Genomic DNA, 24,588 nt, shown 5'->3' with positions numbered 1-24,588 from the left:
AAGAAATTAGCTTGTTTTTAAGTAAAATCTTGATCAATAATTACCATACCAGACCCAAAATTAACTGAACAAGTTTTTAATTGATAAAATTTGTGACCAACTTTATAAGTAATGTCTTATGATCCATGAAGTGGTCTTATGATGTGGTTTTTCACCACATTATTTATTACTATCTCAGTCACAAAACTGTAATTTTTTGTAATGTAATAAATGTTCTAAAGATATCAATAATACACATAATAACTAGAAAAATCGTGTTTTTATTATGTTAATTTTCAGTAAATTTTATAAATTATGATGTTATAAAACCATTCATGGATTTTATGCCTGTCAGTTAAAATTATATACCCCCCACCAATCTGGACTCTAGTAATTAAATATATATAATTTTTTTTTCCAAATTAGTGGTTGTAGAAACAATTAACACATTTTAATTGAAAGAAGCTTTTCTCTGCAAATATTATATTTCTTATAATTTGAATTCTGTTATTAATAACTGCTTTGCTTACCTTGGTCATATATAAATGAATTCCTAACACTAGTTATGAAAGATAATATAGAGGGAAGGGAAGCACTAGAACACATAAAAGGCTACTAGTTAAATAATATTAGTGGTTGGATAAATATGGACACATTCTTTCAGAAGATGGTTAAAGGTAGAAAGTGATTTGCCAGGATTATAACTGTATTCTACAATGGAGATGGCACAGTAAGAAGAAGAAAGACATGTGCTTATCTGTTATGGTTAATACTAATTAGGCTGATGAAAATAGAAAAAGGGTGAACGAATAGTCTGCCACAGATAGCTGAAACATCAACTCTAGATTAGCATAATTTTCATTTGAAAATATATGCACAATTTAAAAAAATATATATATAAAATACAAAAAAAAAAAAAAATACAGAAATTCCTTGAGTTTGACTATTTTTCCTTTTCAACTTTGAGACAATCAGGATTTATATATTTTTTGTTCTTTGTTTTGATTCTTTAAATTTAATTAATAAACAGGCATTTACTGGAAACTTATCATTGCTACAAAAAACAATACTTGTAAGAAATTTTTCTCTATGTAACTTTTCTTTAAATATATATTATTACAATACTTATGCAGTTATTTATGTTCTTTGATCGAGTTATTAATTGTCTGCCCTTTCAATTCTCTTTATACTTTTTAAATAAAGTGTAAAAACATTACCAATAATAATAATCAACTTCTTATATAATTCAATATTTATTTATTTACTGTATGGTACCAAAACATAACACCAATTCCAGTCAAAAAATACAAACAAACATCTAACAAATTAATATAAGCTATTGATTCTGGAGTCGCCATCAGGAAATCTTCAGGAGTCCCGTCATAAGCTGTCCTAGGGCAAACTTCTGTGATGTGTTTAACAGTTTGATTTTCACCACACTCGCAAAGGGGTGTCAGTGTTTTACCCCATTTATACAGGAAATAGGTGCACCTACCACGCTGAGTTCATAATCTGTTTAGCATTGACCATGTCTTATGTTGCAAGTCAAAACCCAGCAGCTTTTGAGTAATACATGGGATTTGGTTATTCTGCTTTGTGGTCAATTTTTGATGCCAGGTGTCAGTTAGGTTAAATCCTTCCCTCTGTGGCAGCAATTGCTGTTTTGATATGTGGGTTTCTAGATCGAAAGCGACCGCGATTGGCATCCTCAATATCCTCATGTATTGGTAGGTTTCAATTGTCCATAATCTTCTTATACTCTCTTATAAGGGCATTCATATGCCACAGGTTTGGCGATGGTATGTCGCTCAATACTGGGAGCCAATCCACAGGAGTAAACCTGATAACCCCAGCAATCATTCTCATGGTGTTATTAAGTTGAGTATCAATTCTATGAACATAAGGTCTGTTAATCCACACTGGCGCACAATATTCTGCAGCCAAGAAGACGAGGTTCAGAACTGATGTGCGCAAAGTGGAAGCTGATGCTCCCCATGTTGTTCCACAGAGCTTTTGTATAATGTTGTTTCTCGCTTTCAATTTCTCTGCAGTTTTCATTAGGTGCTCCTTAAATGAAAGTTATCTATCAAGTGTCACGCCTAGGTATTTTGGTGTTATTATGAAAGAGCCATATATTCTCGAATAGAATTTTAAGCTCCCTATTACTGAACTTGTTACTTAGATGGAAGCATGACAGCTCTGTTTTACTAGCATTTGGTTGGAGGTGCCATCTTCGGAAGTACCTTCCCAGTTTCTCTAGGTCGGCCATCAAGATCTCCTCCAACTCTTCAAATGATCTACATTTTGTTGTTAGCACCCAGTCATTGAGGTAGCCATGCTTTTTATATCTTGTCTCTGGCATGTCTGCAACATAGAGGATGAACAGGAGAGGCGAAAGTACTGACCCTTGTGGCAGGCCATTCTTGAGTTTCCTTGGTGAACTTATATCGGATCCCATGATAATTTGTAACATTCTGCCGTTCAACATGTTATTAAGGAGGCAAGCTGTTAACTTGCATGGGATTACACGGAGGACCTTACAAATCATGCATTCTCTCCCGACAGTGTCATTAAGCAGCTGATAAATCAATGAATGCAGCAGAGGTTTTAACCCTTTGCGCTCGTTAGGCCAGCACTGCTGGCCACGTACTTCTCTGAGTTTACTCAGGATTATTTATGATGCCACCGAGCATGCAGCTCGGGTGGCCAGCATGGCTGGCCACATAACTTTCTGTGCTAGGTCGGCAGCCTTATTGACCCCTCTGTCGCACCATCTGGGAATTAATTTTAGAGCATTCACTGATATTTATACATAGGAAGAAAGAATGACAAATAAAAATTATATATTAATTAATCATATTTTATTTTTACAAAACTTTATAGTTATAGGAGTGTATTTTTTCATGGTCGTACCTAATGGTTTCATTAGTTATTTCAGTAAATAAAGTATCTGTGAAGAATAGTTGAAAGAATTGTAAAAGGGTTTGTGGAATTTCACCAGTTGGTGGCTTAAATTGACTAACCTGTGACCATTTATACTTTTGGAAGTCTTGATCGCCTTCCTTCCATTATTTCCAATCAAAACCAGAATCATTTATGTTATCGCTGTTTGTCTCTTCTTCCTCCACTTCATCTTCAAAAGAATCCACACTGTTGTCAATAATGTCTATATTATTGTCCAATAATATATATAATAAATAATAATATAATTGCACAATAATATATATGGGTTTCATTGTCAAACTCCTCTTACATACATCTGATTGAAAATCTTCATCTTCTACAACTAGAAAATCTTCATCACTGTCTGATGCACACAATAACTCTCTCACAGTACCAGATGGTAGATCAAAATCGCTATTCATTCTTAGGTTAAAATATTTACAGTAAAATACGACTTAAATTCTTCACCAATATATATACAATAAACAAAACCACAATCACTTTAATTGATAAAATAACTAAACAAACGGCGTAAAGGTGACGATGCTCAACCAGAAACACGTAATCTTTATTTGGCGCTCGTTTTATAATCATATGGTTATTTAGAACACTTTCTATTCCATAGGTTGCAGCACATACCAGACATTGTACCAAGTAGGTTTATAACAGCTGAAATTTAAAAAAAATATTTATAAATGCTGTTTATTTTCGTGGCCAGCACCGATGGCCTCCCGAGCGTTCAAGAAATTTAATGTTGGCCAGCCCTGTTGGCCATCCGAGCTACGAGCGCCTATGCATGAAAAATAATTCTGAGTTGCGGCGTAAATGGCTGCGGCCAGCAGTGCTGGCCACCCGATCTGTGTGTCCAACCTATAGTAATGGTTACTGAACGTAAAGAGTTAAGATTTCTTTGGAACCCCACATCAATGTACGTTGTGAGTGAGACAACTTGGTCAGTGCAACTTTGTTTTGGCCTAAAGCCTGCTTGCTCAATCTGTATAACATCAAATATTCTCTGGCAGATTCTGTTGTAGATAAGCCTTTCTAGTAATTTATATGTCACTGATAGCGATGCTATAAGCCTGTAGCTCTTAGGTAAGCTTGCTGGTTTCCCTGGTTTTAAGATGGCTTGATTTATCTACCTACCTTCGATTACTTGAACTCTCTGAGTACACTACCGGTCTGCATTATGTCAGTGAAGAATCTGGCCAGCCAAAGTTTTGCATATTTTCTGCAGTATAACAGGAATTCCAGACTGATGCCATCGAATCCTGATGCTTTTCCTGAAGCGATATCTTTGAGCACCAACTCAATCTCTTCAAGTGTGAAAGGATGAGCATACTCAGTCTCTCCCGCCTCTCTCCACAAGTTTCTTAGTTCGCGTTTTATCTCAATTGTGTGCACCCTGTCTCTTGGTGCTCTGCACATTGCCACTATGTGGAACGCTAAGGTGTTTGGGGAGACATTTGCTTTTCGTCTCTGAATAGGAGCTTTGCTTCCTAATTTTCTTAGTCCATACATGACGACTTGAGGTCTGAAAGTTCAGGCTTCCCACTGTTTCTGACCATTTCTGTTGTTTTGCAGCATTGAGGCTACGGAGAAGCTTGTCTTGCCACCTCTTGATCACCCGTCTCAAGGAAGCTTCAGTAGAGAACCTCGCTGTTTTGGGACCACCCTGGGATATATTCTCTGCGAAACCCTCTAGGGATGCACTTCTTAGCGGTACTTGTTACTGCTCCAATAAATCTGCTATAGTTTTTGCTGATTGGTGGTATCCAGCCTACGCATTTATCCAGATCCCTAGAAAAATTTTCCCAATTAGCCTTTCTGAAGTTCCATCTAGGGCGGGGTACAGAGGTCACGAGTAAAATTTGGCTATCTGCCTCTATAATAACTGGAAGGTGCTGGCTGTGGGGAAAGTTACAAAGAACTTTTCAAGCGACTAGCAGCAGCTGACTTTTGCTGTCAGTTGAATTGAAACATACATCCGGTTATACTCCTGCCTCCAAGTCACTGATTTAAAAGTAAATCGGTATTTAGCATCAAAGACAAAACTAAGATTCTCATCCTCAGCCCATCACACCAGAGCCTCACAATCCTTATATGAGGTGAGATAAAAAAAATACGGTGAATAATTTTTTATTAAAAAAAGTAATAAGGTTACATAGAATTCGATTTAATCTCCTTCAAAGTACTGTCCTTGGCTAGCAATGCACTTATCCCAATGTTGACTCCATGACTGGAGGCATTTCTGGAAGGCGTCTTTTGGAAGGGCTTTCAGCTGCTCGGTCATGGCCCTCTCAATGTCAGCAATGGTATCAAAACATTTTCCTTTAAGCACAGTTTTCATTTTTGGGAAGAGCCAAAAGTCGCATGGTGCTAAATCCGGTGAGTATGGCGGATGTGGACAGACAGGAACACTTTTTTCAGCCAAAAACTCGCGAATGAGAAGCAAGGTGTGACACGGCGCATTGTCGTGGTGAAGAAGGAAACCATTGGTCCATTTTTCTGGTAGCTTTCTTCATACGTCGTTTCGCAAACGTTGCAATACACCCTTATAAAATTCAGAGTTTAGAGTTGTTCCCCTTGGAACGAACTCTGATCGCACTATGCCCTCACTATCGAAAAAACAACGAGCATGACCTTGATGTTGGATTTTGACTGACGTGCCTTTTTAGGGCGAGGAGATGAACTGGTTTTCCATTGGGAACTCTGCATTTTGGATTTTGGTCGCAGGGTCATAGCCATAGACCCAAATTTCATCTCCAGTTACAATTTTGGCCATGAAGTCCGGATCTGCATGAAGACGACCCTTCAACTCCGTGCAAATTGACACACGATTTTCCTTCTGTTCATCACTCAAAAGTCTGGGAACAAATTTTGCACTCACTCGTCTCATTTGCAATTCATTAGTAAAAAGGCTTTGAACGGATCCGTACAAGATGTTAAGGTCTTCCGATAGCTCTCGAATAGTCATTCGCCTGTTTGAACGAACCATTGTTTCCACTTTTTGCACATTTTCAACTGTTTTTGAGGTTACTGGACGTCCCGAACGCTGCTCGTCTTCAACAGACTCATTTCCGTTTTTAAATCGGTCATACCACCTGACAACAGTCTTCAAAGTTACCACATTATGCCGTACACTGATACTAACATTTCGTGAGCTTCTTTGGCACTCTTTTGCAACTTAAAACCAAACTTAATGTTAATGCATTGTTCAAAATCCCTGTTGCGCGACAGACACGATAAACACAACCTCACTCTACCGGCTCTGGCAAGCTCGAACGTGTTACAAGTTGTCCCTGCCTGTCTCAGTTGATCACGCTATTGGACAAATTACAGCATATGGATGTAGCGTCGGCAGTTGCCACTATAAAAATTCATTCACCGTATTTTTTTATCACACCTCATATTACCATAATTCAATATGTAATTGAAATAAAAAAAAATTGTATTCACGTAGTTAAATATTTAATATTAACTGATATATTACAAAATACATTTATGAATGCTGACTAAATGTTTGACAACCACAACATAAATATGTTCACTTATTTATACATCTTGTAAGCAACATAAAAGCAGACAGTATTCAAAATACAGTTTGGGTTTTGTAGCAAGAGATTTATTTTTATTATGACATTTATTATTAATACTTTTATATTAATTCTAGAGACTGATTAATTGCTATGTTTGACAGAATGAATTAAACATATATTTTTTTGGACCAAGTGCTGCAACTTAAAACTTTTGGGAAACATTTTGCTACTTACTTCTGCAACTGACATGATATCAAACTCAAACTTGGGTAAAATTTTCACTGCTTTCACCTTAAAATAAAGTACACTGAATTTTTTTTTAAATCCAAAAAACTGTTTTTGAATTTTTATCATGGAAAGTCATGGATACCAAAATTCAATCTGATTTATTGTATACATCTTCAGCCTTTACAGGAAGTTAGAAGATTCTTTTTGTCTAGAATGTCTGTCATGTGATGACTAAATTGTAATAATATTTATATAAATATATATATATAGTGTCGTAAAAAGTTTAAGACCACCCCAACAAAACAACTTAATTGTCTACTGATCTTATATATTTTACTTAATTTAGTAACTGAACTTTTTATAATATTCTACATTGAAAATAAAACATTTTTGATAGTAATAAAATCTTTATAGCTCAACTTGTGCACAAGATAAGGTTATTCTTTTATATTTGGCTTTCTGCATAAAATTGCACATTTTTTGGGAAAAAAACATTTGTAGCTCAAAAATGGCTACAGGTGGAGCTGTGATTCTTGGTTTCCTCAGAGAACTAATGGAAGTCTTTCAAAACGACTGCCTACAAAACAAACATTAAAAAATCTTTGTAGATTTGTTAGCAGCTAAAAACAATTTAAAATTGTGACGAAAAATCTGAAAAAGAAAAGAAATTCTTTGTAGTACTTTTAAATTTCCCGCCTACTTTCATATGGTAGTAAAACTTTTATTCATGTCTATGGAAGTGAATGGGCACATCCGTTTCATCTTTTCCCTCCTTTCAGCTGATTTTAATGCTATTGTTGTGTCTTATTTTGAGGTTATTGATGCACGCATTTTGTGTTCGTGCAATTATGGGAAAGAAACCAGTCTCAGATGAGTAGTTAATATTGTAACAGTGTCTAAAATATGTGTTCAACAAACTATAAAGCACTATAATACCTTTGAAACAGTCATCGACTGACTTAGGGCAGGTTTTCCCAGGAAAATATCTCCAAGACAAGACTGTAAGTTAATTCAGCAGTGTAAAAAAAAAAATAGATAAGATAATTGTAGTGATCTTTTAAGTGAACTGAAGACTTATTGTGATAATATCAATATTACTGGGCGCACTATGAGCAATAGGCTGAATGAGATAGGCCTGGTCTCATATTTTTGCATATGCAAACTCCTCCTCCTAAATGACAACCACAAAAAAAAATCTTAATTTTTGCAGAGAACGTTTAGGGAAGCCTGGGAGAGAATAATTTTCTCAGATGAATGTCATCTGAGCTATTTCCTCAATGCAAAATTCACATTTGCAGGACAAAACCAGAAAAATTTCTGCCAGTCTGTGTCGCTCCTGCAGTTCAACAAGGTGGCGATGCTGCAATGATCTGGGGTTGCATCACATTTGAGGGGCCCAGAGAGTGTAAGTGGAGCAATGAACAGTGGCAAATACTGTGAAACTATGGAGACAGTGCTGATTCCTTCTGCTCAAAGGCTCATCAAGGAAAATTACATTTACCAGCAGGGCAATGCCCTGTGCCACAGATCCAAGGCAACCAGAGCATGGTTTGCTGACAAAGATATTGAGTTACTTCCCTGACCATCACATAATCCAGATCTTAACCCCATTGAAAATCTTTGGAACGCTATGGCTTATTGATTGGCAAAACAGAAACCAAGAAACGGAGCTGAGCTGAACTGAAATTGTCTGTTCATTATGGAATCAAGTGACGCGAGAAGAGTGTAGAAAGCTGATCCATTCAATGATTGACAGGATTAAGGCAGGACCCACTGACTATTAAACATTATAATTTTACCCAAAATATTTTTTTTATCACTCTTTTACACAATAAAAATATTTTAATTAAGAAAAATGGTGTTTTCATTTTTTGTTTGAGTTGGCAAGTTAAAAAAGTAAATTATTGTTCAACAAATTTCATTTAATTAGTTGCTCTTTTTCTGTAATCTTATGATTAAGTATAGCGTAGTCTGAACTAAAGTATCAGTCTTTTTTTTAGTTTTCAAAAATCTTTATTTAGTTTAATGTTAACTAATTTTACATGCTTGAAATCATTCAGTCATATATGATACGATTTAAAAGGTTCTGGGGGTCTGATTTGAGATAAACTGATTGGTTTACAAAATGATAATTTTACAGTATTAAATCTACATAGCAGCCTAGTCATTGTAAGAAGACCCCTTTGTAGAAGACATGTTATATTATAGCTCATGTTGTACTGAGAATTCAAACTGATCTTATTTTTAATCTTGTTTAGTTCTTTCTGTAGGTGTAACAGTGAAAATGATGAGATCATTAAAACTTTTATAATATCCCTTCCTTGCTAACAGGTTCTGTGAGAGCTGAAACCCTTGTAAGCATGAGAAGCATTTGTGAATTGAGCTGGATCAGGTTTCCATGCTATTCTATGAGTAATTCATAAGGTACTTCAACACACAAAGAACCAAGCAAGTAATCATAGAATAATATGGAAAATCTCTCGATAGTAGCGAAGTTATTAAGAATTAATTAGTTCAATGAATAATTTATCTGACAACAGCTAGCAGTTTTAAATCTAGCACTTGTCATTGACTACCATCAGTAGTTTTTATTAAAAAAAAAATTCTTTTTTTGTTAAGAAGTATTTGAAATCTGAAGAAATCTCTATTAGATAAGATTAGTGCCTGATTAGTGCTACATATAAATATGAGGAATAAAAATAAATTCCAAGACCAATCCTATAAAAATATATAATACCAGTAAGCAGAGATATCTGAGTCAGCAAGGCAAGTGGCATCATTTTATATACATTAGGATCTGTGTTCTATGTGCTTTTATGAGCACATGTGTAGTTGCATCTGCGATTTCAGTAATGAACAGGTATTAGAGCAGAAAGGCAAGATCAAATTCTGTGTTGAACTAGAGGAATCCATGACAGTGATCTTTGAAGCAATTAATCAGTTTACATCAATGACGCGGAGAGCCAAGCAAGGTGTTTTGAGCAGTACTTGGTTTTCACAAGTAAGAATGTCATTAGAGGATCAAAAAAAGTAGGGTCCCAACTACCATAAGCGCAACTTTTAAAAGTGGAAGATGTCTGTGAAAATAAGATTGCCCATGATGATTTTGACTGTATCATTCTGAGGTGTTAGACACAGGATAGACAGCATCTAACTCTCAAAATTTACAAAATATGTGAGTTTTTGGCTGTAATTATTTTGTTCTTGCGCCACATTCCCCTCATGCACATGCTGGATTTGTTTTCCTTAATCTTCTTCCTCTTTCCTAAGCTAAAGCTTAAGCCGGATCTATCTACATTGTCAAGTTCTGATAGCATATAGCAGATCCGATGTGAGTCATAGAAAACGCTATACATATTTAAAAAACAGAAATTCCTTGGAACATTTCAACATAAGGTGAAATACTAGGAGTGACCACACAAGCAGATTACATTGAACGGGTCGGTAACAAGATTTAAATCACATATCTTTTAAACAGGCCTAGTTCTGGAATAATTTAATCATACCTCATAAATTCTTTTCTGCTCATATTGAAATATAATTTTTTTATATATGCATAAAACATATCTTGGTTACCTCTGTCACAAAACAAAAGATCATCTTAACATATTAGCTAAAACAATAGAGGAAGGCAGTTACTCTGCTTGTTTGTATCTGATATTAATAAACAGGCATTTACTGTAAACATGTCACTTCGGACAAGTACAACTATTATGCGGATCTTAAGGCCGTGGCAAAACTGTGTTTTTACTCAATGGAGTGCAATACAGAATCAGATAGTTCAATTAAATACTATGATTTAATTTCACTGCAAAATATGTTGACAGAGTATCTTTCTGTAGTTGAGTTTGCATAAGGCTTTGGGGTGCTAAGAGGTTGATTTACAAAAACTCTCCAGCAACCTAATGACGCCTCTTAAGTATTACATTTGATAGTAACTCCTACTCCTTAATTTTATTGAGTTGCTTATTTAAAAAGATAATAATAATTATAAAATGAAGAAATGAGTATATTTGTGAGTACAACAAAAATATAAATACACTAAACAGATATAGCAAGTACTAGTAATTAAAAATAAAAACAGACGTGTTGAGAAAAGACAGAAATTTAGATACTATATGATTAAAAAGACCCACGAACAGGTACTTACTCATTAATGTCAAAGTAATTAATTATTTACATATACATAACCTATTGTTTTACAAATTTCTACTATTTTTTTTTTAAATTCATTTTTGAATTGCTAGATAAACAATGAAAGTGCCACCCACCTTCCCCATTAATATCAATACATGTTTGAAACCTTCTCAGAGTTCCTTCAAAAATGGTGAAGATGGTAGTTTTTAATGTTTATTTTTAATTCTTTAAATGTACAGGGGAAGGTGAATTTTTTCAAAATTTCCACAAATAAAAATCAGGATACGAGACATCTGGAGGACATTAACACCATGAAATTATTCAACCTCAGTAAAATTGTGTAACACTTATATCATTGAACTAGTAATTTGTTTGTACTGCTCAATTTGGTTTTGTTCAACAGTACTGTTCATCAAGCTCTAATAATACTCTGAAGATCATCATATTTTCTTGATAATACTCAGGTAATAATACTGAGAAAAAACAAAACCAACATTTATCCTGTTTTGGTACATACATCAAATCCCAATTTTGAATTGTTTTTAATCTCCTGATTTAAACTCCTGATTTTATCCATATTTTAGCATCTGGATAAACATGAAAAAGTCTTTTTGATATTTAGTGCATTATTTAAATTTTAATAAGCCTCAACTATAAAAATGTATTGCCTCTCACTACTCAACTCAAATTACCCATCATGTTCATCAGTCCCGTCTCACAAAACCTTTATTTTTTTTAAAAGCAATATGAAAGTTTTATATATATCCTCTTAACTTATTGTTTCACTCTTTGGACAGTGGAGTCACTAATTTTTATGATGACCTGTACCAAGAAAAATTAAATTAAATTTTGATAATATAATTATCACTTTATATTATATTTTGGTGATATGAAATGCTAAATATTGGTTTTAAAAATTAATTGGATTTATCAAAATAAAACACAAGCATGGTTAATTTTAAATGTTTTTCTCTTGTGAAATCATCTGAATGTCCTGGAATGATGTAAATTTGTTCATAAAAATATTTTTTTAATTTTAATTATGAAAATTCTAATTTGATTTGTCATCACCTGATGCAGGGATCATGAGTAATCACCTTCTAACACTTATTTTAAATGTAATTTACTGTTATAAATTATTTCTTGGTCATAAGAACAGAAAAATGTTTGAAATGAAATTAATAGTCTTCAACATTAAAATGATGTTTATTGTAACTTTTATTTATACTATCTCATAAAATATCAAGGAGAAAAGATAATTCAGGAAGTGAGTTCCAGTGAACTTTTTAGTATTCATTTGATGAATCAACAGATATGGCAAACATTTCTCAGTTCTTATGTTTTGTGAGATATGAATGCAATAGGGACAGATCAATCAAAGAAAATATGTTGTTTTGCAAATCAATACCTGGTCAAGCAACAGGAAAATTTTTTTTGATGTTTTTTTTTATGAAACTACTGAAAACTATAACATACATTGGACAAAATGTATTGCAGTATGCAGTGATGGTGCAAAGGAAAGAACAGTAGATTTCTGAAAAAATGTAAAGATCATCTTATACCAAAGACAGAATGGATGCACTGCTTCCTTCACAGACTCTTGCCACAAAAATCTCAAAAAAATTCTTAATGCTGTAAAAATGGTTAATTTTATTATTACAGAATAGCCTATTTGCTAAACTATGCAATGAAATGGATGAAAAGAAAAATTTTTTCACTTCCATATAGAAGTCAGATAGTTGTCGTGGGGGAAAGTGTTAACCCAGTTATTGGAATTGCAAGATGAATTAATATTTTTCCAGGATAAACAAATGTCATTCTCAAAGTTTTACAGAATGAGTATATATTGCTGTTGGCTTATTTAGATGTATTTTCAAATTTAAACAACTTGAATGTGAATTTACAAGGACGTGATAAAATCATTTTGTTAACGACAAAAGTTCATGTTTTCATTAAGAAGCTTGATATCTGGATTATTTGCCTTCAGGGCAAAAATTCTGATATGGTCCAATCGTATCGAGAAAAATTTGGTATTGTTCACCATAGTTTGGACAGCATGAAGATGCGTGAACTAAAAATTCAGTTGGTGGAGTATTTCCTAGAAGATGAAAATGATTTCTCGAAGAGATGGGTACTAAATCCATTTAGTGAAAACACTGTTGCAGCTGCTAAGTTATCAGTTGAGATTCACGACCAGCTCATCAAAATGTCTGCCGATAAAACATTATAACTACTATTCACATCTGAAGATTTAGATATGTTTTGGCTTTCTCATCAAAGTGAATATGGAAATATAGTCAGAGAAGCATTGAAAATAATAATCCTTTTTGCCACATCTTACCTTGGTGAAAAGGGTTTTTCGTCTATGGCTGCACACTAAAAACTAAATATAGGAAATGACTTTTATCACTTGAAAACAATTTGCCTTTGTGTGTTTCTAACATAGATCCACATATGAAGAAACTTTTAAATGAAAAACAAAAGTAACAATCTCATTAATTTATTTTCTTTATGTGTGTATTTATAAATGTACGTAAAATGTTCATAATAAATGATTTTTTTCTCATAAAATGATTTCATTGTTGCATACATGTAAAGTTGTAGGCTAATTTCGCGAACCCCAGGTTGAGAAACGCTGACATAGACTACAATGTACGAGGGTAACTCAATTATTACCTTATTATTTCATTATTGTTTACATGTAAAGTTTTAGGCTAATTTTGCAACCCCCTTTCATACTGCGACCTCCACGGGGGTCATGACCACCAGGTTGGGAAACACTGGTGTAGAAGGTACTGTTTATGGGGAATGAAAATAACTTTGGCCTATCCTTACTTCTGTAGGTGCTATTATTTATTGACTTCTTTCACTAATCCATGAATCTCATAAATTTATGAGTGTAATACTTTATTTAGAAATACACTCATAGAAATATATGAAGAAATAGCGAGTAAAATACTACTATAGAGATGCTACAGGAGTTTTTTAATGGAAGAATCATTTCTAAAGGATTGTGGCCACCAAGATCCCCTGATCTGTTTAGTCCAAACTTCTTTCTGTGAGGTTACTTAAAAGAAATTGTTAATAGGAGCAATCCATACAGGAATTGAACACAAACATTACCAATGCCATCCAGGAAATAGATAGTGTAGAGCTAAAAAGAGTAGCCAAGAAAATGATCAAATGTGTTGACAAGTGCATAGAAGTGGATGGATATCATTTTCAACACCTTCTGTAAATTATATATAAGTGTTAGCCAATAAACTATAATTTATATACTAAACTAAGTATGGGGCCTTTTTAAGTTGAACACTGTATATTATCATGATTTTAAAAGACTTTTTTTTTTGTAAAACACAATTTATGTCAGCTGGTATTAATTTTTTTAATTTACTTTAATATTTATTGTTATTAAAAAAAAAAACCAAACCTATTAACAAAAAAAAGTTAGTCAAAACCAAAAAGTTTTAACTCATGAATCATGCACACCAGTTAAAACCCACCAGGTTTTTGGTTAGACATTGATATGACTAAACTAGTAACAATAGTATTAATGAGCCACAGTAAAAGAATGATTAATGATACTATAACAGTAATGGGTGAGTGAATGTGAATATAAAATAGGCTGCAGTTAAACATTAGTTATTTTATTAGTTTAATAAATATAAAACTTTTAACATAATATTCTAATTAATAATACAATAATAATAACAATAACAGCATCAAGATAATTTTTTTAAATTAAAATCTTATAGAATCTTTACGTGCATTAAACATATAGTTCTGAAACTACAAACAGTTACGTTACCATATACATTAAAGTTAAAAATCGTTAAATGTAGTTCAGTACACAGATAAGGTCAGAGCTATTCTTATGCTTAATCGACAGTATATTCAAAATTTAACCACTGTGTAAATTTAAATGGTAAAAACATAATAATAAACCCAAAGCATGTTGCCTTGTATTTGATATGAGTGTAATGTAAAATAAATCTTCACTATAGAAATGTTTCTTTAAATATAATTTATCATTTCATTTAATACTAAACTTTCAACATTTAAACTACAAACTACCATAATTTTTAATAATACATTACTATCACATGTAATGATAATGTCGTATAAGGTTTAGTTATAGTAAAATGAGAAACACTGTTATTTTGCTTACCTCTGATATAACAGTCTCATAAGAAGGTGGGGATGGTGAAGAGATAGTAGTCATTTGAGAGTTCCCACTCACAGAGTCTTCACAGCAATTTGATTCTACATTTCCACTTTGACTCATTTTTCCCTAGTCAAATTTTTTTCTATTTTTCGTACTCTATAAAAATTATTTACTTGTTTTAGGCCCTGTTAACAAAATAAACCAAAAATATTAAAGTTAATCTAATCAAATAGTTATGCAGTATTCATTTTATTTAACTAAACAAGCTTTTAGCCCTTACACAATTGAATACCAAATAATAGCAATATAATATAATATTTAATATAAAGACAATAAAATTATAAGTATAAGTAAAAATGATAACCATAGCCATAATTCATCAAGAGTTTAATCAGAGAGATTTTTACACAGTTCTTTTTTCAAGTTGGAAATCTTGATTATTTAAATGTCCATTTAAATTTTGTTGACAGAATACCTACTATGGTAAATACTAAAAGTATCTAATTCTAATCACTGAAGCATTGTATAGAGAGTCGTTTGAATGGTATGGGTCTACAAATGTTTGATGATGTCTCCAGTAGAATCAAGAAACAAAGAAGTTTATTACACTAATTATGTTGAACCTTTTGGAAAGTGCTGATATCTGTCACATAGAATGGAGACCAGAAGCTGGTATAATACTCATTGGGTACAAACTAGCTACAGCATAAAATATTTTGAAGTTTTTATATTATTGAAGTATGTCTTATTTCTAGTAATAAATCTAAGCATTTTCATGGCTTTGATAATGAAATATTCAAAGTATGGAATGACAAGAGAGTTAGGTATTCCTGCCATGAAGTATTAGTCGAGTATGATATAATTGCAGTTAATTGCTTTATTAAAAACAATGATTCTTTAACTATAGATTGACATCAAATTTAGACATTACCTTAACATTTAACGAAATAGTGAGATTCCAACACATCAAACCATTCTTAATTAGGTCAAAAGATTTAGGATAACTACTGCTATAAATAAGAAATAAGTTGACCTAACTACACAGTATTCTGCTCAATAAGATTCTGTAGAACTTGACATATTATACAGGAATGTCAGGTGAACATTATACTTCATTTGCAATTCCATACATTTAAAAGTCATATGATTCAGAACTTATCCACTCAAATATTTATACAACAAAAGAATTTTAACTAAATTGCTAAAATGATCAACTCATGACCACAGTTTCTTAAAATTGGTTATTCAGATTACTTCCATTTCCACAAGTAGTTATGAAAATGAACATAACTTTGAGATGTTTATCTGAAGAAAATTCATCCTTATGGAGATTAGAGATCCTTGCTAACAGAAATAGTCAACCGCCTCCCATACATAGTCAAAAGTCATGTCAGTTAGTTTTCCATATTGGATCTTTAATCTTTTTTTTTGATATTGCTGTTCCCATGCAGTTAAAAGTAATTGAAAGCTTGTTTGAATGTGCCTACAATAGAGTCTGTTTGACTGATGTTATATTATATAGCTACAAGTCAAAATTCTTTTTTGTGGACTTAAGATTTATTAAAATAATGAGTACCTAAATGCAACATAAAATATTCATTTAACAATTTAAAATACCTAATAATTTCTGCCACACATGTATATCTAATTAATCTTAGGCACTTTTGTTAGAAATGTGTTAATTTGGACAATTTGAAATTACAAACTATGAATGAATATAAAAAATGTAATTAACTTTAAAAGCCTACTTAAATTTTTTAATTGTTATCGATCACAAATTTCTTTATGAACTTAAAATATGATTAAGAATTTTTCAAGTAGTATGATTTACAATAGCTAATTTATATAATGTGCTAGGTTAAAAATGTAGTTTTGTAATCATGTTCAGAAATACTAAAGGTCTTGAGAAACTAACATAATTCAATATTAATTATTATTATTTATTAACTAATATTAATTAAATACATATATTGAATTTACTTACTCACACACACACACACACACACACACACACACACACACACACATATATATATATATATATATATATATATATGTAATTTGTAACATGAGTATTGTGCCCCATGTGTTAAAAAAAAGTGATCTTTTTTAAAGAATTTTTAGAAATTTCTTTCTAAAATATATACTTGTATCTACAGTATAATTAATATTATTGATTTGCATGATATAGAATCACTTATATGAATATTATCACATTTGGTGTTCCTCATATTTTCTCCCGTGATAAAAAAAAACATTGAAAGGTCTTGATTTGATTAGTTATTAATTTAGAACCTTTTGTTTGCAAATAAAATATTTTCAAACAAAACTGTACAAAATTTCTGACTTCCATAAATAAGTAACATTTTTAAATAATATGCTATTAATAGTCCGGAGTTTCATTTGTACATCAGTATAATAAGTAAAATCAATTGCTATGATCATTAGCTGCTAAAAGCAACCAACAGCACACATTGAATTGCAGCTAGTGTTAAGTTTGGTGATCTACAGGACCACCCATTGAGCATGGCTTTGCCATTGACATTTGACCTTACTTCACAACATCATTTTCCAGGATGCTAATCCCTGAAACAACCCATGTGTAGCAGAATTATTTGTAAGGAGATACAGTTTACTGTCTTACCCTGGACCCACATAGTTCCATTTTATTTTTATGGGAAATATTTTTCAAATTAATTAGCTAAATTTCAAATTACTGATCAACAGATACAAAAAGTGATCCTAAGGACCGGTCAAATATTTTTATACTAAGTAGGTCATCAGACAAATCTGATGAACATGTTCAAATTAGAAAGTGAGGGTCACAATTTTAATACCTTAATCTCTAGGGTAAAAAGTAAGTATACTGACCATCAGCCAATATATTTAAATGGTATATTAGGTAAAATTACATTTTAGAACATTAATTTAGGACACGTGTTTGTATTTTTTCCAAGAGATTTAACTCAGTTTATCATATTTATAGTAAAAAAAAAGATGAAGGTCTAGTTTATTACAAGTTCAATATTACAATCTAAAAAGAGAAGTATGAAAAACAAAAAACATAGTCAAAAATAATAGAAATGTTATGTAAAACATGTAAACTAAAATTAATAACACAACTTTAAAGAAAAATAAAATCAGATTAAAAACAACAAAGCCAGATTGTTTTAATTAATAACAAAATGAATCGCATGCACATAGAATAAAAGTCAAGCAGGCAAAATAATAAAGTAAGCAAAAATAAAATACGTCAAAAAGAAATCTTGAATTTATAAAATCCAACACAATGTGTAAAATAACAAACTGAATTCATATCATGACATTTCCATGACAATGTTTTTTTTTATTTTTTAAAAAATCAAAAGGAAATAAATCATTCAGAATTAATTTTTAAGTTAATGTTATGAAACAGGCATAAGGAAATTGGAAAGTATATAAGATATATGGAATTCTATTCCGTCTATCAGCTTTAAATGTTCAAATAAATAAATTGAAAACTTATGGGAAATTTATACTGGAATCAATATGTTGACTCAGTGATAATAAATTGATAAAAGCAGTATGTTATGAAATGGTAATTGAATCTCCATTTTAGAAATTATATCTAAAAAGAGAGGTTTTAGGGTACAAAAAAGGGAATATGAAACCTGTAGGCAATCCTTTATTAAGATCTAAAACAAGGTTATCACTTCATATTTACTTATGAAGCAATATTCAACTGTTGGCAGACAAATTATAAAAGCAATTAAGGCACTCATAATTATCAAAATAGGAATTTAACAGTAGTTTTTGTAGAAATACCTTTAAATAAATTTCAAAAAATGTAAATTTTCTGTGCTGGGCTAAATTTCATGGTAAAATTTTCATATGACATTTTAACCTGTGATGTAATAGAAAAACTTTTATAAACAGACAAAAGCAGTTTGTACAAGGCTCGGCTGATAAATTTTGCACATATACAGGCAGCATGGGAATGAATAAAAGTACAATACTTTAGCTAAAAAATGCAATATTTATTTTTCAATATAATCTCTGTTTACACTGATACACTTTTCCTAACGTATGGGAAGTTTTTGCATTCCATCACTGAAAAATTCTGGCGGTCTTTCTCGGATCCAAGTCGCCACAACTTCCTTCACTTCCATCATTGGTGATGTAATGATTAGCTTAGAGATCCCTCTTGAGATGAGGAAAGAAGGGGAAGTCACACAGAGCCAAATCCGGTGAGTATGGTGAATGCAGAATAGAACTTCAGTTTGTGGAGAGCCAACAGAGTTTGTGCAGTACCCATCGTGCACAGATTTTACGGTAACCCAATTGCTCGATAGTATGGCCTACTCATTCTTTAAATATGCCTAACTGAATAGCAATGCATTACTGGTTAATTCACCAGTCACTTTGAAGCAAATCGTCCACTTCCTTTCAATATTTCAATTGTCACTTTACCAGCTTCACATTCGCGAAATTTCAACGCCTACCAATTCACAGTGCTCCTGTCAACAATTTCACTACTGTAAACCGCTTATAAATGATGAAAAATACTTGTAGGTTTTTTCTGCTGTTAAAAATTCAATCATGGCACACTGTTTTAACCGTATTGATATATTGGTCTTACTCGACTTCATTTTAACTGCTACTGAAAACAAACCGGTAAACGGATTTCAATGCATTACCTCAGGTTTGTAGAGGGGAATTTTAGTTATCATGTACTGCCACGCCCAACTCTATAGCACATTTTGTCTCCATGTAGCACAGTAGTGTGCAAAATTTATCAGCCAAGCCTCATAATTGAAAAATGATTTTACTTTGTTGAAAAATCCATTTTCCTCTTTAATGATTTATGTATTTATTTACTGATTTTTAAAACTGGAATAGAATAAAACTTCTCTCATAATATTTGCCACTGTGTTTACCAGGGTATAAATTAAATTTTTTTTTTAACAATTCAAAACTGTATGCAATAAACTTATAGGCTGTAAAGGAATCCTCAGGGTTGGTTTTAAACATAAATATATATTGTACTTTGTATCGGGTTAAACAAATTTAAGTAACCTGATCTTTTAAGGAAAGATCCAATTCATATGCAAGATGCTGAAAAAGAAATTGCTGCATTTAAAATTTACAGGAAACTAAGCATTAATTGTTTGTACTGCTTTAACAAGTTACAAAATAAAATGAAGAAAACCTTTTGAGGCTTGACTCTTAATATTGTGTAAATAAATCCAAAAAATGTTTTAACTGTGTTCTTAAATCACCATAAAATAGAATACTTAAAAATAAAATATAAGTTTGCTATTGTTATTTAACGTAAAATATAATAGCATTTTCACTCAGACATGAATGTAAATAAAGTAGTTAATTTTTTGTTTTAATTACCTGACAGTATATTTAATATTTTCAACTGTATTAAATTACATGTGTACAATTTGAAATAATTTTTTTTCTTCAATTTTATTTTATTGTATTACTACTCATAGATTGTACTTATACCAAATCTGATTTATAGACAAGTATGGAATAACAGAAAAACAAAATGTTACATCATTTAAACAACATAATACGATCTTCTTTCTTTACTGTTTGTTTAGCCCACGGTAACTACCGTTTAGATAATTCTTCAGAGGATGAATGAGGATGATATGTATGAGTGTAAATGATGTGTAGTCTTGTACATTCTGAGTTCAACCATTCCTGAGATGTGTGGTTAATTGAAACCCAACCACCAAAGAACACTGGTATCCACGAGTATTCAAATCCGTGTAAAAATAACTGGCTTTACTAGGACTTGAACGCTGGAACTATCGACTTCCAAATCAGCTGATTTGGGAAGACGCTTTCACCACTAGACCAACCTGGTGGGTTAACATAATGCGATCTAGACTTGAATCAGTTATTCCATCTATAATCCTTTATATTTTTAAATCATTCTCATATAACAGACTTTTTGATGTTTTGATAAAAGGGGAAGGTTATTTACTAATAATAAAAATTACGAACTTAGATTACTTTCTTTAGGTACGCCTGAGATATTATGAAATCTTTCTGATTGAATGTTAGCATAAAACAGGAAATATTAAGCACTGCTGAAAATAACAGAAGAATTCAATCACTATTTTTGAGAATGCAAAGATTCAAATGCTAAGTTTCAACAATAAAATTATATGATTGAATAAACATAATGTTTCTTTATCAAAATCTAAATAGACAATATCTGTTTCGTCATTATTGTCTAATGTTTAAGAAACATCCAATGTAAAAAAAAAGAAAATTGTTGTGGAAAGGTAAGGCATAAAACACTGCTGATCAGAAATGTAACACTACATGAACATAATAAAATATGTTATTATTAATTATGTTTCTCACACTGTGGCTGTGGGATTAATAATTTAAATAGATCTATAATTTACCATATCACTGGTATTTCCAGACCCTCTTTCCACTGCAAGGGTAAATTTATTATAGAACTAGATACACTATAAACTGAAGTGGTGCTACAATTTTGCTTTCCAACTCCTTATTAATTAAGGTGGAACTTTTAGGTCTAGTGTAAATTTCCTATATCAGTACACGTATTGCTATCACTATCTGTACCCAAAGTGTGACAATGTAATTTCTGTATACTGATGAGAAGTAACCAGCAACAGCTACCTAACTCGATTTGTACCTCTCCTTTATATTCATAAACGACCTGTTCACATCTTTCCCTCTTAGCACTGTTTACAAAATTACATAAATTATTTTATATTCTCTCTGATTATAAGCATTAGTTAAAGAAGTATATTCGTTTACTTACCATTGACAATATTAGTCGTTATATTATGAAATATATACTTTTTTTTCTTAAAACGTTCATAATTCACATTGAATATGTTTTTCAATCTTCGAAAACATAAAAAGAATGAATCAGTCAGATTTCGGTAACAATCCATTTTTATGGTAACAACATTAATCATTTTATTTAAATTTTCTGAATTCTTTCGCCTTATTATTTTACAAATTAAAAATATAATAAAACAATATACACCTATGAACTGTATAACATTGTTAATCCCGCAATTATTTTGTTGGCACCAAATACAAACATAAATCACCTATTGTAAAATCACTGAAACACTCGCAGCCATCTTCTTTTTCGCATACGATTTAATATTTAATGTTTTTTTATCGTGTAATGTTTACTTCACAATTAAATAAACTTAATTTTTATTATGATTTATATATCATTTCATCATTATTTCAAAAGTAAATTTTCGTCGAAATTAAAAAAATATTTTTAATTTTATGCTTAACAAAACATAATAGAATAAAAAAATTTGTAATATTTTACGTTTATTTATTTATTATTTTAAATAAACAGTCAATAAAAAAACGAATTTTAAACCCTAAAAATGTTAACATACAAAAGCTCCAAAAAAAATTATATATGTAATTTTAGAGAGAATATATCTATAAGAGAGTATATATATACTCTTACATACAAACAGTATATTCACAGGTTTTTTTAAAAAAATTGCTTATAATGGGCTGAATGAACTTTTTTATTACGTGCTAATAGAAAGAACCGCATTCTAGTTAAAATATCATAATTTACTTCGTTAATATGCATTTTCGGCTATACTTATACATTACAACAATTACAAAATCTGTAAAAGAAATCTGAATTACAACAATCTGTAAAAGAGTGTTATACCTTTTTTTAATTCCCTTGTAAGAATATAAGGTAGTCACATAGTAAAACCACGACTACGTTTTAATTGTACTGTGAACAATATTCGCAAACCATGGAAGTTTATACCTGCCTCAGTTTTACAATTATTCCTAACACATTTTTTTTTACTGTAAAAGGACTGCGTACAGGAACTGTTGGGTTGGTAGCTGAGGCGGTAATTTTAGAAAGCCAAAATTTCATATTTATTTTGTATGCTACTCTGTATTATTTATGCAACCTATTCTAGACCGCTAGAATTTCTTACTTATGACTTATTTTTTATTCTTGAAATTGAACCGAAGAATTTTAAATTTGATAATAATTCAATTAATATTTAATTGAAGAATGGTTGTTTCTTATTATACATTGAAATCTTCCTAAGACGACCAGCCCCGATTTTTGGTTTTTTGTACAGGTGGGTCGCCTTAGAGAACATGACTTTCGGTATGGCCGTAATAATTCCTTAAAGGTGTGAAACTGTGGCCCTAATAATTCTCGTTTAAGGTTTACGGAAATTACTCGTCAACAAATCAGATCTGCTATAAATACAATCTATGAGTATTAATACAATAAGATAAAATTGAAGGAAAAAAATTATTTCAAATACAGTGCAAGTGTAATTTAATACAGTTAAAAAGATTAGTCCTCACTTGCATCCTATTAGATTAAGTAACGCCTCAAATGTTTGCATTCTATGTGTTTGAAATACGGGAAAATTACTGATGAGTCAGTAAGGGCTGTCCCGTAACATATTATACATATATTTTTTATTTTTCGGACGTAATATAATCGATCCCACTTTTTTATCTATTTGTTATTTGAATAAATTACCGTTTATGGATAATATGTGTATTAATGTAGTACACACTACACGTCGTATAAAATTAATTCTATCACTATATCTGGACTATGTATTCAAGACTGGAAACATTATATATATATATATATATATATATATATATATATATATATAAGTGTGTATCATATTATGCCGTGTATTTGCTTTTTGCGTTCGTATACTATTTAACGAAGAATTCATTAAATAAGAAGCTGGTGCCAGGAGTAATTAATGACATCAATTTTCAATGAGGCGTAAAGAAAAATGTCATAATTAAACATCCAGTTAATATAAAAAAATTAAATCCAGTATTTTTAAACTCCCCTATAGTATGCCTACAAAAAATTTTGAGAACTCCGTTTTTTAATAGTATTTTTATTATTTGGGGAGAGTTGTTTCCGTTTGTAAAAGCACGATCGAAAAGTTTGAAATTTATTGTACAGATAAAAATTATTAGCAAATTTAAGTAAATAAAAAATTGTAGAATTTAGGTTTAGAGGTATTTTTAAAATTCTGTCAACTGGAGATTTGGGGCTTCCCGACTGAAATCGTTAACTCCAGTACGTTTTCCGATGTCATATTTACTCTCGGCTCTCAATAGGCCGGAAATTAGAGAATAAAGTTGATTCACTTAAGCTCGCATCGAGTAGTTTAAGGACAAACTATTTTATAAAAATTATTACCATTATACAAAGCAGAACTTTCCAATGTTGCCTACGGAATAGTTGCAATGAACCGAAAGAAAACCAACAATTCTTATATGTAATTTTTTTACATGCTTTTCTTTAGCTCACATTCGTTCCACGTTTAACTGTATTTAATGCTCAGAAGGTGGAGAGGAGTAGTACACATGCGCAGTAGGTTTTTGGAATGAACATCGATGTAATCGATCAACCAACGTACACTTCGAACACCTTTTTACGAGATATCGAAAACTTCCATATTATATTTACTCCCGTAAATATATAAACATCCTACTAATAAAAATTATAAAATAAAATAACTAAAAAAAAGTTAAAAAGACGCTTTAAAAATCTTACAAAATGGA

The 24,588-nt window shown here is 31.5% G+C and overlaps 1 protein-coding gene across 3 annotated transcripts in view; it reads right to left on the bottom strand.

Moving 5' to 3' along the window:
* LOC142322868 (uncharacterized) overlaps positions 1-24,588 on the bottom strand; it is a 94,780-nt gene that overhangs the window by 49,134 nt on the left and 21,058 nt on the right. For 2 of the 3 annotated variants that reach the window (XM_075361958.1, XM_075361956.1), the window contains exons 1-2: positions 21,788-22,122; positions 14,995-15,176 (exon numbers count right to left, since the gene is read on the bottom strand). In XM_075361958.1, the coding sequence (XP_075218073.1) occupies positions 14,995-15,111 (117 nt within the window). In that variant the 5' untranslated portion in view covers positions 15,112-15,176; positions 21,788-22,122. Of the gene's footprint in view, positions 1-14,994; positions 15,177-21,787; positions 22,123-24,588 lie in introns of those variants that run through there. The other variant, XM_075361957.1, reaches the window with a different exon arrangement.

Source organism: Lycorma delicatula, chromosome 4, assembly GCF_047948215.1.
Source record: "Lycorma delicatula isolate Av1 chromosome 4, ASM4794821v1, whole genome shotgun sequence".
NCBI classification, from domain to species: Eukaryota; Metazoa; Arthropoda; class Insecta; order Hemiptera; family Fulgoridae; genus Lycorma; species Lycorma delicatula.
Note: the sequence above shows the minus strand (reverse complement) of the source record. Positions and strands in the feature narration are given on the sequence as shown.